The 17,724-nt window shown below is 54.2% G+C and overlaps 2 protein-coding genes across 5 annotated transcripts in view; one reads left to right on the top strand and one right to left on the bottom strand.

Moving 5' to 3' along the window:
* Nucleotides 1-17,724, top strand: part of Pnkd (PNKD metallo-beta-lactamase domain containing) — a 74,889-nt gene that overhangs the window by 2,656 nt on the left and 54,509 nt on the right. The window lies entirely within an intron of this gene.
* On the bottom strand, nucleotides 700-16,699 carry Tmbim1 (transmembrane BAX inhibitor motif containing 1). 4 transcript variants are annotated; one of them, XM_052749847.1, is made up of 12 exons: nucleotides 16,571-16,699; nucleotides 8,064-8,305; nucleotides 6,822-6,916; nucleotides 5,368-5,432; nucleotides 5,195-5,248; nucleotides 4,738-4,788; nucleotides 4,002-4,041; nucleotides 3,729-3,766; nucleotides 3,522-3,609; nucleotides 3,152-3,247; nucleotides 2,290-2,343; nucleotides 700-1,914 (listed from the first exon to the last, which is right to left on the bottom strand). In XM_052749847.1, exons 2-12 carry the CDS (start codon nucleotides 8,263-8,265, stop codon nucleotides 1,768-1,770), a joined length of 930 nt encoding a protein of 309 aa, XP_052605807.1. In that variant the 5' UTR covers nucleotides 8,266-8,305; nucleotides 16,571-16,699; the 3' UTR covers nucleotides 700-1,767. The 4 variants fall into 4 exon arrangements, with proteins under 4 accessions (XP_052605807.1, XP_052605809.1, XP_052605808.1 ...); XM_052749849.1 differs by lacking the exon at nucleotides 16,571-16,699 and adding an exon at nucleotides 8,595-12,339; XM_052749848.1 differs by lacking the exon at nucleotides 16,571-16,699 and adding an exon at nucleotides 8,424-8,532.

Here is a 17,724-nt window from a genome sequence, read left to right on the forward strand (position 1 = left end):
TGGGTAGTGAAGTAACCACAGACTTGAGCGCAACAAGCCTGGGAATAGCCCTGGAGACCCAAGCCTTAGTCAGAAAGGCAGGTTCCCATGTAGCCTTAAACTAGTTAGAATCAGTCAGGCACGGGCAGCTTTAATCTCACCACTCAGAAAGCAGAGGCAGGTGGATCTCTGAGTTTGAAGTCAGGGTGGTCTGCATAGTTCCCAATACAGCCAGGGCAACATAATAAAGAGACCTTGTCTCAAAACAAACAAACAGAAAAAAAAAAACAATCAAAGGCAGCATTCAAAATGTGGATGGGGGAGGGGGAAGCATCCAAATATGTCAGCCTCTCTGGGTCTCATTTTCCTCATTTGTAAGAGAAAACTAGTTTGCAAGAGAAATTCTAAACCCATGGTCTAGCCCCTTTCCTGCCTGAAAAAAAAAAAAAAAAAGGTTATGCAAAGACACAGCATCATGGGGAGTTAAAGCTAGGGAGCTTTACAGAGGGTTCATGACACAGAAGTGCAGATTTGAGCCCCTTTCCCCAGCCAACGTTTGACATTTCAGCAGGCTGTCTCGCCCATCACCAAGAAGTGTCCCAAGAAAATTTGCTCGGTTCCACTTAGAACGGGCTGGAGACTCGGCCTGAGGTGCAAAGGAAGCGGACACTTTGGCCCAAACCACCACTTTAGAGTTAAGAAAGCCACAGCTACTCTGGGTCGCAATGCCAAACATCAAACTTTATTACATTTCTAGTTGTGTCCCTTTGTGATCTATTCAGAATCAAGTATTGGACAGACTAGCTCTAATTATGTCCTTGGGCTGCTAAGGTTTCCCACCCCACTTGATCAACTGGCTTCTGTCTCCACCCTGGTACCAGCTGGAGGTGCTTGGATTATACAGAAAGCGGTAGCTGGTTCGGAGAGGGAGTTCTAGTCTAAAATCTCCCAGCAGGAGTTCAGAACGGACTGAACTTGTTAGAAGGGAAGGTCTCCAGGTACCAGAGTGGGCTGCAGTGTTTCTCAGACCAGAGGGGGAACCCAAGGCACCTGCCCTGTCCCCACCCATCTCTTCCCCTAGACTCCTTCCCAGCCACACTCAGGATCCTATAAACCACCTCCCCTGCCGACCTCCGCCTCTCACCTTCTCCTGAGTGTCTAAGCAAAGAAAGTAGGAGGGCCCTCTTTAGAAGGCCCTGGGCACTCTGGGCCTGGATGGTAGGCAGAATGGGTGCCATCCAGGGTGGATCCCATTCTTAGCCCCCCCATACTGAATGAACTTTGCTCACTGTCTCCCCCTAACCCCGATAAATAATCTATACATGTTACTGGAGGATGGGGTTGTAACAGGGAGACCTCGGGGCACAGATCTCTCAGAGATGCTAAGCCTAAAGAGTTCAGACAGGGTAAGTGGCCTCCGAGTCCTGGAGCTGGGGGCAAAGCATCGGGCTTTATTGGATCCAGGAGGGGGACAGCTCCAGCTACCTAGCCTAGAGCCCTGCGGCCGAGGTGGGACGGGAGCCTCTTCACCTTGAAGCTCCTGTGTTCACAGGCTCCCCACTCCCCCCACCACACACTGAAGTTTGGTGCATCTAGTCCTTACCAAGCCCACCCAGGGCCAGAGTTGTGGGTAACTCCAGCACCCTTGGTTCTCACATAACACAGCCAGAGGCCCTCCCATCCCCAGGACGGAGAGGAAACTGGGCAGATTACTTGAGGGGAGAAGGGACCTGGGGCCCAGCCCGACAGAAAAGGGTGAGGAGCCCCAGGCCAGTGGAGGGGCAGCTCTCAGTCTCGACTCCCCATCAGCTGTAGCACAAAGGTGAAGATGTAGACTATGTCAGTGTAGATCTGCAGGGCCCCTGTGATGTAGTCCTCCGGGCTGATGGTGTGCTTCCTGTTCCCCAGGACCAGTTGTGTGTCATAAGCCAGGAACTGCAGGGAAATCAGACATGAGTGCCCAGGAGCTGAGTGTCCAGAGTTCATCCCTGATCAGCAGGATGTTCTGAGAGCTGGGCTATCCATGCTGCTTGCTAATGGAAGCGCTAAGGAGTAGTGTGATACATGGTCTCTGCCCTTGAGCAGTTCACTCCTCTACCAGAGAAGGCTGACACACCATTGTCACACAGCAGGGAGTGTGAACAAAAGACAACAGGGATGCCAGAAACTTCTAGAGTCTCTAAATAAGAAAGAGAACAATTGTCCATGCCCCTCCCCACCCCACCCCCGCCGCCGCTGCCACTTCCCAAGCTGCCTAAATTCCATCCCTACCCTCTCAGCTCCCTGTCCCAGAACAAGAAGCAGACTTACCAGGGTGAAGCAGATGGCCCCCAGAGCAGCGTAGACCATGTGGAGCCAGTAAATCTGTGGAGTAGCACAGCAAAGCGTTAGGAAGCCAAGCAGGAGGGAGGCAGACCCTCAGGACCCCCGCTGACCCGGGGACTCCACAAGCAGAGCAGGGAAATCAAGGAAGCTACCCCTCCAGGGTCCCCCAGCCTGCCTCTAGATCCTGGGAGAAACTGATAACGTGACTTATTTGCCAGAGAGAGCAGAGACCGTGCCACAGTGTCCATATAAAACCAGTCACAGCGCCTCTCAGCCGAACTGAAAGCTCGTCAAAGTACAGGAGTGTCTGTTAGGGGTCCTGAAAACAAGGCAGCCGAGCAGAGTGAGCTCAGGGCGGGCAGGCCCAGCGACCCACCTTAGGGACAGCTTAGAGAGGCCCCTCGGCAGCCTTGAGCCGCCTGCCACCCTGCTCAACACCGCAGCCAAGTGCCTGTGCACAGGCCAGGACCAGCTATGGCGGGGCAGACAGCAGTACCTCTTACCCTGCCTCCCCCCTCAGTCCTGTGCCCTCCCCTCGGCTGACTGGAAGCAGGGAAGGCATCAGACCAGTGATCCCAGAGCCCCTCACATCCAGGGCTGACTTGGTCCTTTAGCTCTGCCTCGCAGGACCCGGTCTCAGCTAACCTACCCCTTCCTGTAGGAATTCAGCGGTGCTACCCAGGGCCCACGGGGCTGTGGCTTACCATCTGCCCGAGGGAAATACCGGTGATACCCTAACCCTTTTGGGTGGTGTTGTGTTGGTGCCGGCATTGGCCAATGGAGGGTGTGGGAGCCAGAGCCCACCCCTGCTCTACAGGAAGTCCCTTGTGGCTGGCAGGACACTCACGTATCGGAATGCCAGCACAATGGTAGTGACAATCCCAGTCACCATCAGCACGATCCCCAGGACACAGAAGAGGCCTGTGCACGAGGTGAAGTCCACCTAGCAGAAAGGGAGGAGGAGGCACTGGTCAGGTGACTGCCATCCTCGGCACCCAGTCAATGCGGCTCCCAGGGCCATGCTAAGGACACAGACAGGAAGCAGCTTGCCGGGTACAGACACGAAAGCAAGACATTAGGCTAGGGAAATCCCTGGGCTACAAGGTTCCGCCCCCTGCCCGCCCCGCCCCCCCGGGCCTGCCCAAGTGCCAAACCCAGAGGTGTGTATGTGCAAAAGGGCAGGGTGGCCACGGGGGAAGGGCCTTCCCCCTCCTCACCTTAGTCTGAAAGCAGAAGATGGTGACAGAAACAGATACCACAGCAGTGATGATCATTGCTATGATGACGGCTTTGGTTTGGTACATACTGGGGAGAGGGACAGAATCAAGCCATAAAGGTAGAGTTCTATGGCCAGGATTGCGCTCACAGTCCATCCAACCCTTCACAACATTCCCAAGAGTATGGAGGAGTGTCCCTGAACATACCTGGAAATGGTGCCTGTCATAAAGCCCAGAGCCAGAGTCTGAGGGAAGGAGAGAAACAAGCCAACGGTTAAGAACAGCCAGTGTCAGGCTCTGAGTTCCAGCCCCACCGTGGCCCTGCCAGAGCTGGGGACAGATGTAACTGTACTGGGAAGAACAGCCACAAAGAAAAGCAAGAACAGGGCCAGGTAAGGTGAGGAGGTAGCCGGGGACATCTTTCCACAAGGTGTCCCCCACTCTTCTCTGGGAGAGGCCTCCTTCCCCTTCTAGACTTACAAAGAGAGTCAGCAGGATGATGTTCCATGGGAACCGGCGTCTGAAGACAAAGAGAAAGAGACCCTGGTTAACCTGCCGTGGGCCCATCAATCTTAGCCGTTCCTTCAGCAGAAGGAAGTTCCTGAGGAATAGGCCTTTCCCTTAGGGAGGGTGCTCAAGTGTTTACACAAGGATAACTAACCTGGGATGGACCTGCCTGTGGAACCAGCAAAGCCTGGACTTGTTAGAGCAATCACATGGCCTGTGTGTGTGACTGTGACAAAGTTCCTCAGCCTCTTTGAACCTTGAGTTCCTCCTGACAGGGATTCGTTACTTTCTATTACTTGTGCGTGTGTACACATGCACCACAGGACACGTGTGGAGGTCAGAGGACAGCTTGTGGGAATCGGGTCTTTCCTTCCAGCATGTGGGTCTTGGGCCTCCAACTCTGATCATCAGGCATGGCGGACAGTGCCTGTACCTGTTGATCCGTCTCGCTGCCTCCTTGCTGTTAGTCTTTCTCGTTTGTTCCATGCTCAAAGGGCTGTATATCTTGTATGTGTGATTCTTACATATCTCGTAAGGATGATGGCTAGCGAGGTAGGTGTCACTCACTACTCTGTAACCGATGACCACGTCTTCCTCACACATACCCCTCAGGAGTCTCTCTCCACTGTACAGACCCCCCTTTTCCTCTCGAAACACTTTGTCCCGGGCCCGATTCCGCCCTCCTCCTGTCTGGGTCTCCAGCACTCACCTGGGTCCCTGGCAGCAGGCAAGGGTCAGGTAGGTGACGAGGAAGACAGCACTGGGGGAGAGAGGGGACACAGCTGTGGACCAGACCGCCCTGGGCCTGCTTCTAACTCCCTATGGGCAGCACTCAGCAGCCCAGGCTTCCTGACACGCTACTCTTTGTAGCAAGCAAGGGCAAGATTCTCTCATCCAGGGCACTGAGAAGCCTGGAACAGGGTTTGAACCAGAAGGAAGTGTAGGGTAATCACAGACACTGGACAGGACCATGAAATCCACACTCTGCCTATCTGGTCCTGTTCTAGCATTCTGTGATGTTACCCCCCCTGCCCCTGCCACCTGGAGACTGGCACCAGCCTCTTAGAAGGCCTCTCTCCTAGGGCATATTAACCCCTGCCCTGAACGAAGCCGCTCAGCTGTCTCCGGCCCCGCCCTCCCACCCAGCAGCAACACCATGCACTCACTAGGATACGTAGTACACAGCCACATTCTTCCTCACGAACTCACCAACTGGTTCCCTGGGAAACAGAAGATGCCAAGAGAGGGGTCAGACCATGGTTTGTCTGCCTCCAGCTGAGAGCCACCCCTCCATGGACAGCCCGGCAGGTAACCCAGGCTGGGAAAAGGAGAGACTCACACAAAGGTGAAGATCGCAATGATGGCCACAGTGATGAACAGCTGGACGGAAATGATGGAATAGACCTAGAACAGACAGCCAAGGATACAGCTCACATCTCATACTAGCCTCTCCCTGGAGGATGGTCAGTACCAAGGCCCCTGCCCCTACCCACCAACCCCGCCCCCATCTTGTCTTGTTAGTGGTACAAGGGGTCTCTTTTTAGTTTGGAAGGCTCTGGCTGGGGAGAGGGCTCAGTGGTTAAGAGCATATATTGCTCATGGACCTGAGTTCAGTTCCCAGCAACCACATCAGGCAGCTCACAACTACCTGTAACTCTAGCTCCAGAGGATCTGATGCCCTCTTCTGGACTCCCTGGATACTGCGCGCGTGCGCACGCGCGCACACACACACACACACACACACACACACACACACACACACACACAGATACTGCACTCACATGCACATACATACACAGATACTGCACACACACACACACACACACACACACACACACACACACAGATACTGCACTCACATGCACACGCACACACACATACAGACACAGATACTGCACTCACATGCACACACACACACACACAGACACAGATACTGCACTCACATGCACATACATACACAGATACTACACACACACACACACACACACACACACACAGATACTGCACTCACATGCACACGCACACACACATACAGACACAGATACTGCACTCACATGCACACACACACACACAGATACTGCACTCACATGCACACGCACACACACATACAGACACAGATACTGCACTCACATGCACACACACACACACACACAGATACTGCACTCACATGCACACACATACAGATACTGCACTCACATGCACACACACACACACACACAGATACTGCACTCACATGCACACACACACACACAGATACTGCACTGACATGCACATACACACACACACACACACACACAAAATTAAAAAATAAAGATAAAGAATGACTGTAATTTTGGAAGACTACTTTTTGAGCCCTCAAAGATTCTTGCCTGACTACAGACTGGCCTAGAAATGACTCCACTGCTCCCTCCAGCTGTTTCTTGGCCCCTCTCTTCCTATCCAGCATCCAGCTTGTGTCAGTTTAGTTTACTGCTCTCTCACTGCCCTGAGAGCAGTTCTCTGTGACAAGGGCTGAGAAAAGGGATGTGAGGTGGCTTAGACGCAGCATGTTCACTTCAGCTCCCAGCTGCTTGCCGTCTAACAGAACGGTGGGCAGGAGGGGAAGAGCAGAAGCCAAGTAGACTTTCCCAGGTTGACTCTATCGTCCCCAAAGTCAAGGCAAAGGGGATCATAAAGAGGGGGGTCCCTCTGAGGATCAGAGGTACAGAACTACAAGGAGGTGGGCAACTAAGGCATTTACATGGGAATATGTACCGTGCCTAGGCCTCCCCCAAGTCCCAGCCCATATCTCACCTTTCGGATGAAGGCATGGCGGACTTTCCGGTCATCCCATTCTCCAGGACCAAAGTTGTCACTCGCTGCTCTCTCCTCCCCACCATAGTCATGGCCTGGGACCAGACAGATCACATCAAACAAACTGGGGACCTAGGACAGGTAGCCTCCACCTCAAAGAACCCCGACCCTGTCTCAAAGGTTTAGATACCTCTGTCCAGAAGACACATTTCTCGTTCACATTCTCCTTTATCAAGCTAGAGTTCTTTCTCTGGGCACCCTCAGAGTGACCCCAGCGGGCTTAGGTAAGAAAGAGCTGTCCTGTCAGCAGGCATCTGCTGTGGCTCTGCCCAGCCCCCATCATTGGGGGCACGACAGTGGCATCACCGTCTAGGGAAGCAGCTGGCATCTAGGGAGTAGAACTAGCTGGCAGAGCAGTAGCCTTGGGGACAGAGGGCCAGAGAAAAGGAGGGGAGACGTGCCCAGACAGTGGGTACAGGAGGGCACGGTCTGTGGTCTCTAGCGGGCTTCACAATGCACATGGAACTGTCACCTGTGAGTGATATCTTAAGATCTGCCTCAGAACACGTGTCCAGATAGGAGCTGGCCACACACTTACTGGCTCTGGAACACAGACTGCTGCAAGCCACCAACATTCCATGGATGCCTCTTTGAGAACTGCTTCCAAAATCTACCCAGAAGGAGTTGGGGTATAGCTCATAGGCAGAGCACACGCTTAGCATGTAATGACTTGAGTTCAGTCTCCCATACCAAAAAGAAATGCAAAATCCACCCCCCGGAAAGGAGGCTTACTATATAGTCTAACCTCACCTTCACTGACAAACCATGACATTTTGACTGTTGGCAAAAATCAGACTGTAAATAAAGGATGGAGATGTGTCAGCCCTAGGATATTAAAAAAAAAAAAAAAGTGCTTAGGGTTCCTAAGGAACACATGGTGCCCACACACAGTGGCAACAGCCTTGTCAGAAACAGAAATGGTTCCTTAGACAACCACTTAGAAGCCATTAACTCACCCGGCTACCTTCTCCGGGTGTAAGTTCTGGTATATGTCTTATGGCCTCAGTCTCCATACTGAATACATAGGTTAGCAAGGGGCTAGGGGGAGGAACAAGAGGCTAAGCGGAAGGTGGGACAGGAAGAGGAAAAGGAGATAGCAGGAGGAAGGAAATGCAAGGCTTCCTTGGGCCCCAAGTCTATCTACCTTGTCCCAGCCACCCCCAGCCACCCTCCAGGACTCACCGTAGCTCATGGGCATTGGATGGATGGGCGGCATCGGCTGTGGGTAGCCAGCAGGGTGACCGTAACCAGGTTGGGGGTAGGCAGGGTAGGCCGGGTATCCACCTGGCAGGACAGATGGCTGCCCGTAGCCCCCAGGAGGTGGAGGGCCAGGGTACAGGGGGTTTCGGTCCTCATAGGGAGGTGGGGCAGTGGGATTGGACATAGCCACTCAAGGGCTGAGAGGAAACCCCAGCTGCTGGGACCTGCAATAGGAAACAAGCAAGCGGTCATGAGTTCTTGGCCGCTCACTCCACCCTTGCCCCTTACAGGCTGTGTCTCTAGATCACACATGCCACTCACTGCCCACAGGCCGCCACCCACCGGGCCAGCCCCTGGCTTTTAGGCTGTCTCGCAGCATTCTTTATCTGAGGCCTTCCCTTCCAGTCCCGCTCCCTGGCCACAGCAGAGTAGGAGTCGGGAGTAGTCACTGCTGAGCAACAGAACAGACCAGAACGGCAGCCCGGGGAACTCCCCGTTCTCCCTTAAGTAGACCTTGCCGTGGTGGCTGGACAGCAGAACCAGGGAAGAAGCTGAATGGCCCCTGGCAGAGCTTCCTGGTGAGTCACAGGGCTGGCCAGCTGGGACCCTCTGGAAGGGTCAGCCCAGCCCCCAGAGCAGCTGGCTGGAGCAGCAAGCTTGCGAGCCAGACACAGGGTGGAGCCAGGCTGGAAGCTGAGCAAGAAGGAAGGAAAACAATCCCACCACTATACCACAGAACTGCCCCGAGGGAGGGGCGGGGCAGGCAGGAGACAGGACTTTCGGGTTCCCACCAGAGGCCCGTGGCAGCCTATGCCCGCTGCTCCCTTCACTGGCCTGGCCTCGGAGTAGATGTGGTCCCAGAACTCCCTGGAAAGGGGGTCTCTGGGCTCTTCCCTGCAGCGGTGGCGAGGTCAAGGAAAGCAAGCTGAGGAGGCACAGCACAGAGTGCCTCTGACAGGAGAGCCCTGCAGCTCGTGGGAGCTCCAGTCAGGCCGAGAGGCACTCCAAGTGCGGGGCTCACTTCCAGCGTGAAGGCCTCCAACAGTGAAGTGGCTCCCACAGTCCCGGATGCACAGCTTAGGAGCACACCCTGAATGTGTGTGTCACAGTCACACTTTGGGGTCTTGGTATATGTCCTTCACGTCAGGCTGTACCCTCTAGGCCTCCTCTGCCAAGTTCTTCACAGCCTGTGGGGCCTCTGAGATGGTGGAGACGAGGACACAGACAAGCTAAGGAAGGGCTGTGCTTACTCCCCTCAGAGAACCACCCCTTCCTGTGCACACCCCGTGAGAGCGACCCCTGCCTTACAGACAAGACTCCCAAGTCCAGGCCAGCGGCACCCTCAGAGCTGCTGCTGGAAGCTCGAGAGTTTCTCTTCTCAGGCTTCTCTTCTCAGGGCACCCAGTGCAGCTCAGAGATCAGACAGAGGACCCTCTCATCATCTCTCAGGACAACAGGACTTATTCACAAGGGAGAGTGGTCAGGATCGAGTGACAGGGCAGGTCTCTGAGCTGGCCACACTGAAGAAAGCTGTTCTTCATCGCCCCAGAGCAAGAACGTGTCAAGCCAGAGAGAAGAAAGCCCTTCTTGACAGTGAGGGTATGAGAAGTGAGCCAGGCAGGCAGGCATGAGAGGCGGGCAGTGAGCAGGGCAGGGCACCTGGGAAGATGGGTACCAATAGTGGAGAGTGAGTTCAAGACCCAGCCATTGGACCTGGTTTGGAGAGGCCTGGGGCTAAGGAAGGACAGAATAATCACAAGCAAGCTAAAAGAAGCAGTTTTTCCTGCTCCACCCTCTGTACAAAAGGCTTCTTCCCCTAAACGCTACTCCCTCCCCTCCCAGGGTCCCCTTCTGACTGCACAGAAAGGATGGCATCCCAGTGGACAGGAGAGGTCGAAGCAGGTTACCTTTGGTGGAGATACACCTGTCATTTCACTACGGCCCTCATCTCAATGACCCTGGTCTATGTGACACCCACCATTGGCGGGGTGGTGCGGGCTGATGGCTAAACAGCCCCAGGAGGCACTGACAGGAAAGGCCCTGCTATCCCAACAGTGCCACCACGCCATGATGTCACAATGACCTGGCCCTCCCTTCACAAGGCATACTGAAATGGGTGGTTCAGTGATCTCAGGGCTCAGTGACAGCTCTAGGAGCCGTCTATGACCCCGGGAAAGAGCAGACAGCTGCCCCTCCCACTTCCTGAGTGAGGGGCTGCAGTGATCTGGGGGTGAAGTGTGACTCACTGCCTGGGTTGGGGCTCCAGGGTCTAGAGTAGCTCAGCTGCTGACTCATGGGCCATCCTCCTGCCCTCCCTGGCCCTGCCCTGCCAAGCTGTGGTCAGAGGAATTTACCAGTGGACCTGCCTGATCCCGGTATAATTAATTGTCTGCATCCTTAGCCACCTGCCCTTTTGAACCAGAGCTGTTGCTATGTATCAGTGTCCTCCCCTGGAAAATGGGTTCAGCACCAGTGATGGTGCCTCCCCAGGAACTGTAAAAAGAAAAGAGGCGGACATGCTGAGCTCTGGAACAATGCCCAGCCTAACTGTGATTTCACTAACTCGGTACAGTCGCCCAGCAGGTGAGCATCATCATTACAGAGACTCGGAGGCTTAGGAGAGTGCAGAGTGGGCCAGGATACCTCACTGGGTATGATGCAGTCAAGGCTTGCCCCCAAGGCCAACTCTGGTGACCTTCTGTCTCAGTCCCTCATTTGGGTAGTCTGTTCCCACCTCTCTCTCATCCATCTACCACAGCTCTGGTCTCAAATCCTCCCTCCAGCAGTGACAACAGCAGGCTTACAGAGGAATGGATGCCCAACCAACCCTTCAGCCTCCCCACGGTGGGCTCCAGCCCCATTCATCAGCACAAGGGAGGAGACTCAAAATGTCAGAATCTAGAGGACCCCCACCCACTTACAAGCTGAGCCTAGGCCACAATGCAGTCCTGGCTGTCTGACCCTGGGTGCAGGGGAGTTTGCCAACCTCTGCCACATTCACGGCAAGGACAACACCTGTCAGACCAGCAGGAACCTCTGGAACCCAGAACCCCCGCCTTGGCGTCTATTTGGGCCCCAGCGCCTGCCTGGCCTCCATGAGGATCCTACCACCAAGCCTTCCACTAGGGCTGTGGTCTGGGCTAGCATCGCCCCAGGGGAAGTGGCCAGCCACTCTCCTAACCAGGTCGAGGTCTGGGGACTAGAGAAAAACCAAAGACAGGGACAGAAAAGAGCGGAGGAGACTGAGCACAGATGTGGCCTATGAACTCGGGTCTTCTGGGCTCATCCAGTGCCTGTGAGGTCTTCACGGCATCCCGGGGCTACAGAGAACTGTGAGCATTCTCCTAAGGTCGGGAGGCATCCAGCTTCTCTGTGAGCAAACACCAGACTTTGTCCCACCCTGGCCTTCCATGTCTCAGCTTGTACCTCTCTCAGGTAATCCATCCGATCCCAGGACAGTCCCAGAGCCTCTCCCTGACTCAGTCATGGTGGCCGCAGGAGTGTGTATTGGGCCCAAACAGCAGGATTTGTTGGTGACCAAGGTTTTCAGTGTAGACTCTGGGGACGCTGTTCCCCACTGACCCCTGGGTTGTATCGGGGGGCCAACTTTGTACCTGGCCTGTGAGATTAGACTCTAGCTCTGACTCTCCTGGGCCGTATGAAATGTTAAGACTCTGGACTCTAGAGAAAAGGCTGAGCTCCTGGGGTTACAGCAACAGGGTGTGTGTTGGAGGGAAGGACAGAACAGAGCAGCTGACTGGTCCAGGCAGCTTGCCCTCCCGACTGCCAGGAACCCATGCCCAGACCAGAATGGAAAGAATTGCTCAGCAAGCGTCTCAGGAAGCCCCACCTCCACCCCCAGGTCTCCATGCCTAGCTTCTTCCCTCTAATTCTTCTCAAGAAAACACCTCCCACCCCAGCACAGAGCCACCAGGACACGGAGGTAAAGGAAGCGACCAAGAGCATCTAAGCCAGCCACCAGGCTGGATTCTGGGAAAAGGGAACCCAGAATCAACTCCATACTCTTAGGGTGGCCTGGCCTAAAGATTAAGAGGTGAAGTACAGGAGGTCCAAACATTGAAGTGTCAGCTGGGACCAGGAAACTTGAGAGCTCCCACCCATGACAGGCCCTCCTGGCCAAGAATTTGGAACTCCTGGCCACGTATGGGGCTTCCTGCCTGTAATTCTAGCAGAGGCAGGCTGATTTCTGTGAGTTCAAGGCCAATTTCTGTGAGTTCAAGGCCAGCCTGGTCTACATAGCAAGTTCCAGGCCAGCCAGGAAATGATAGGGAGCTGCTATCTCAGGGGGGGAAACATTTTTTTTTTTAAATAATTTAGAACCCAGCCTGGCCCGGTATCTGAGAACTCAGCAGGAAAGGCACAGGTGTCAGAACAAGCCACCCACCCCCAGTTCCCAGTCCTGTTCAACTGTCCCACCCATTACTTTCCTCCCAGGTTCCAGGCCACTCCGCAGGTCCCACCCACCCCTAGAGTCCCTCTCTCTGGAGCCACAGAAACAGAAGGCTGAGTCCTGGGAAGTATGGGAAGGCCCGGTCCTGCAGCCTGTCTGTCACCCTTATCTCCGAGGACAGACTTATGTCATGGGGTTGTAATCTCAGAGAGCCCAGCTACGTCACCAGTCAGGGTGGCCTGGTACGCATATAAAAAAAGAGGGCCAGGCACAGTCTGTGATTTCAAGGCCAGCCTGGTCTACCGGGCAGTTCCAGGACAGCTAGGGCTATATTGTGAGACCCTGTCTCTCTAGAGGAAAAACCAACAACAAAAAGAGGAAGCCATTAACAGGGCTGCTGCCATTTCTGACCGGAAGGCCCTACCTACCCTATCTGTGTTTACCTCTCCTGTGCCCAGGTTAGGAGAGGAGTCAGCAGGAGAACAGGACTATTAAACAGATCACCGTGGAGAATCAGAGGGGTGGGAAGGAAGAGAGCCACCTAAGAGAGCAACTAAGCCAAATGTAACTAAGGCGCCTTTGATGCTCACGAAAGATCACTCTGCCAATAAAAAATGCTAACTTTGAGAGCCGGGAATGGTGGCACACACCTGTAAAGCCAGCATTCAGGAAGCTAAAGCAGGATTGCTTCAAGTTCAAAGTCAGCCTGCGCTACCCAGTGAGCACCAGGCCAGCCAGGGCTACAGATCAAGGCTCTATCTTAAAAAAAAAAAAAAAAGTTGAAATGGGTGGGGTTGGGGAGGGCGTTAGAATTTAAAGGCCCAGCCAGGCAGGCAGTGGTGGTACATGTTTTTTAATCCCAGCACTTGGGAGGCAGAGGCAGACGGATCTCTGTGAGTTCAAGTCCAGCCTGGTCTACAAAGTGAGTTCCTGGACAGCCAGGGCTGTTATATAGAGAAACTGTCTGGAAAAAACAAAATAATAATAATAATAATTAAAGGCCCAAGGAAGGCAAACAGCAGAGATGATTTAAACTTGATGTCTGATTTGGGGTGCTTTTACAACTGCTGGGGGAGACACCTGAGGCACCCTCACTGGTGGGGGCAGACCAGGGCTGAGGGGGAGGTGGTAATCTGAGTGCACAGTGGATATGGATTCCTTTCCCATCTTTGCCAAGTCTCCAGTGTAGGAGCAGGGACCTAATTCCTATCCTTCCGTTGGCACTGATTCCAGTACATGAATTGGGTAGGTCACTCCCCACTTCCAGACTCGATTTTATATCTGTTAGATGGGTATATCCTGGGCTGAAAGGTGAAAATCCACTTCAGCCCTGCCAGTCTGATTCTGTACAAACAGGCTAACAGAACAGAAAGTTTCAGAGCAGAACGGCATAGCCCCGCCCCAGGAATCTACATACTGGGTGCCTCCAGTAATGGGTAAGACATATACAGAGGCAGAGGCACATGGCATGTTCTAGCAAGAAGGGGCCATTCACGCCCTCTCTCCTCAGGTCTCCATAAGGCCCTCCACTCCACCTGTTTATTACACAGGGACCCAACCCTAAGAAAAACCCATCTCCCTTACCCATCTCTCAAAGCTCTATGCTCCCACCAGCCTGCTCCAGAGAACAGCTGCCCTAAGAATGAGGCAGAAGGTTTAGGTGGCTCCCCAGGTAAAGGCATCTGCCGCCAAGCCTGACAACTTGTGTGGGATCGCTAGACCCCACGTGGTAAAGGAGAGGACCAAGTCCCGCCAGTTGTCCTCTGACCTGACCTGCACAGGCATGCACTCACTTTCACACACCATCAGGTAAATAGGATTTTTAAAAGGAACCACACAAGAGCAGGGCATGGCGGTGTATACCTGTAATCCTAGCACTGGGGTGGTGGAAGCAGGAAGATGCCAAGTTCAAGACTAGGGCCACAGGAAGAACCTGTGGGTAGGGGGAGCAGTTCTTAGGGAATCAGCTGAGTGCTAGGACCCTCCGGAGGGCCCTCCCCTCCCCTTAGTTCCAGTTGCTCTTGGAACCTCCATGGTGGGACTTTTTGCATGGCATGGAGGAAATCTCTAGCCAACACAGAACCATCCCTAAACATCACCCTGTGTCATAGGAGGGCACCAATCACCCTAGATAAGAAAGTCTTACCTTCCTCCCTAACCAATGCATTAAGTCCAGGACAAGTAGAAACCTGTGGACTTCTGCATCTTGTTCCTACTTCAAAACAAGTCCCCAAATCTCAGGCTAGGGCTGGAAGACCCTGTCAAGGTCAGCTCTTCTTCAGCATTCCCCCAGAGAACTGAAGGCACTCTGAAGACAATGCCTGTCCCCTCACTGTGGCTTGTTGAGTCAAGGTCTCATTCTGGAACCAAGCTGGCCTCAAGTCTGCAGCCTGGCTTGCAATCCTCCTGTCTTCTAAGCAGAACGAGGTCCCACGCCCCAGTGCTGTGAGTGTTTCGTTTCGTGAGGCAGGGCCTTCCCCTGTAGTTTAGGCTGGTCTTGAACCCACCACTCAGCCTCTGTATGAGAGGCATGCACACCACACATTCACTCCTGGTGCTTCTACTCTTTAAGCCCCTCTCCCAGGAGAGGTCTTGGGGTCAGAGGTGCTGTGCTGTAGATGGTCCCTAGCTGAGGCTCCCCCATTCTCAGGGAAGAGGCCGAGTCCAAATGCCTATTACCCAGCCGATGACATGAGCTTCTCCTGGTGCTCACCAACTAACCTGTCATTACCCCTCTGATCTGCCCAGCTTTACAAGAGCAGCCCTGAAGTCAGACAGGAAATCAGGGCCCTTGAAGCATTGGCCTCACTTCCCTTGAAACTATGAACCAAGACCAGGTCCCCATGCCTGGAGAGGTAAGGAGAACAAGTGAGTGAAATGGAGAGGAAGTGTGGGGGCCCCAAGAAGCACCTGCCTTGCCCTGCCACCACTGGCCAGGCCAAAGGCACCAGCTCTGAAACCAAAGCTCAGCACTGAGATAAATATTTCAGAGTCCCAGAGAACCAGACACCGGACGGACCTTCCATGACAGCTCTCCCCACTTCTCCTGCGTTGAGGGTACTCAGGTTGACCCCCAAGCCTCGTGGATACCACGCACAGTCCACAGTGGAGTGAGTGGCAGGGAAGGAGCCCCCAAAGGGCAGGTCCTGGTGAAGAGTCCACGCTCTAGCTGGCAGCCAGCCTTCCTTCCCTCTCGTGCTCTGGCTCATTCCCAGTCCTCCATGACCTGCTTTCCCTTTTCCCATTTCCCTATTTTGTTTTTATTTTTACTCAGACCTAAAGAGGTCATGAGCGTCAGGCCCAACAGCTGTCACTTGTACTACTCCAGCACTTAGACTCTGAGGCAGAAGTATTGCAGCAAGTTCAAAGCTACACTGGACTGAGTGAAATCGTCAGAAAAAAAAAAAAAAAAAAGTTCATGAGTTTGAAGGTACTTCCTGGGTGGCTCCCGAACCACAGAACAAGGGAGCAGGGGCTGGGGAGCAGAACAGGTTATGGGTAGGAATGGGCTCTTCTCTAGACCTAAGGCTTGGCCCACTGGTTTCCACCCTAGTCACTGTGCTAGGGGCTCCCTCCTCCCACCCCCACCCCCCATTTAGATCCTCGTCACCTGTCTGTGCCCAGCCTGGCGGCGCCAGGATACACAGGAGCAGCTCCAGGTGGGTACCAGGCTCCGGGCTGGCTCCCTCCCTTCCTCTTCCCAGCTGAGGACCATGATAGCCCCCATCTCACTCGCGGCACAGACACTCTGGGGCCCCGAAGTGGGGGGGACACGCCCTGCGACAGACAGGCCTCTGGGCCACTGAGAGGGGCCCCCTGCAAGATGCTGGCCAGCTCTCGGGTGCGCAGCGCACGCTGCTGCGCCACATGCCCTGCCTGGGCGCCCAGGGAAAGCGAAACTCGGAACCACAGGACGAAAGAACCCCACTCTGGCCCCGGCTCACCACCGGAGCGGGCCGGCCGGCCGCGCGCGTGCCAGAAAAGTTTGAGCGGCCCGGCGCAGCGCCGCCCCAGTCCGCTCCCAGTCCCCGCCGGCCCCGGGTCCCCCACCTCCGCCGGCCGCAGCCCCCTGACTTGCCTGCGCTGTTGGGGACCGTCGATCCGCCTGGGTCTGGGAGGCTGCGAGGACTGGGCTGGGCCGGGCTGCGCTAGGACTCCGTGCCCGCCCCGCCTCTCTCGGCCGCCCAGTGGGGAGGAGCCGCCCGGCCCCAGGCCCGAGGGAGCCCCGGGGTCCGCCCCAGACCCCAACCACCAGCCAGGTGTGGGTGGTTCACATTTACAGGAAGCAACGCCGGCTCGCGGACGTGGACAAAACCCAAACCCACTGCAAGAAAATAACTTCCCTCCACCAATTTCAGACCCCACCCCAGCAGGAAGCACGGGTTGATGCGCCTGTGTATCAGCGCCTAGCGCTAGGGGCTTTAGAGCGAGTTCTGTCGTCCTAAAAGTTGTGTTTATTGCTTTTTGCCGCTTTTGTTTGTTTGTTTTTGCTTTATTCTGGGGAAGAAGGACGATCTTGCTAAGTACCTCAGGCTGGCCTCCAGCGCTCTGTCACCCTGCCTCAGCCTGAGTGTTGCAATTACCCACCCTGGTTTCACTTAATGTATTATCCTGAAGAGAGAGTGGGTGTGGGTGTGGGTGTGGGTGTGGGTGTTTGTTTCTGTCACTAAATGGTCTTCGGCACAGCTTTAGGGCCAGGGGCTTAGCTCACTGGTAGACCTCTGGCCTTCTCTGTGTGAGAGACCCAGCTGGGTTTCATCCCTAGCACAGCAAAAACAAAAGCAAAAAATAGTTTTGGTGACGCACAATATTGTATCACATGGCTGTGCTGTTTACATCAATTTCATCCTACATGATCATTTTTGGTCATAAACAAATCTGTGATAAATATCTGACAGTTCTGTGCTTTTAAGCTAAATAGGCCCTTTTCAATTTTAAAACTTCAAATATACAAACAGACAAGAGACTCAGAAGCTTGGCTTGGAATCAGTCATGTGTCCCTTAATGACAGAGACACCTTAGGTTAGGGAATTTCGGTATTGTGCAATCCTCGTGGAGTATTTACACTAACAACACTAACTGTGATTCACTGGGAAGTAAAAATAGTCTTACTTCAGCTTAGGATGCAAGAAGCCCTGGGTTCCGCCCCCAGCACTGCATAAGCAGTGTGAAGTGGTGTAAGCCTGTATTACCAGACATTCTGGGAATGTCAACACTAAAATAACTGTTCCC

The sequence above is a fragment of the Peromyscus californicus genome, unplaced genomic scaffold, assembly GCF_007827085.1.
Source record: "Peromyscus californicus insignis strain IS unplaced genomic scaffold, ASM782708v3 Scaffold_21__1_contigs__length_65335640, whole genome shotgun sequence".
Classification (NCBI taxonomy): domain Eukaryota; kingdom Metazoa; phylum Chordata; class Mammalia; order Rodentia; family Cricetidae; genus Peromyscus; species Peromyscus californicus.

What these genes read in the sequence shown, in the direction of transcription:
- Tmbim1 (XM_052749847.1), bottom strand. Translation starts at nt 8,265, where the DNA reads ATGTCCAATCCCACTGCCCCACCTCCCTATGAGGACCGAAACCCCCTG. An exon ending in TCATCCTGCTGACTCTCTTT is followed by an intron (nt 3,767 to 4,001) that starts GTAAGTCTAGAA and finishes TCCTTCCCTCAG; the next exon opens with ACTCTGGCTCTGGGCTTTAT. An exon ending in GGGCCATCTGCTTCACCCTG is followed by an intron (nt 1,915 to 2,289) that starts GTAAGTCTGCTT and finishes ATTTCCCTGCAG; the next exon opens with TTCCTGGCTTATGACACACA.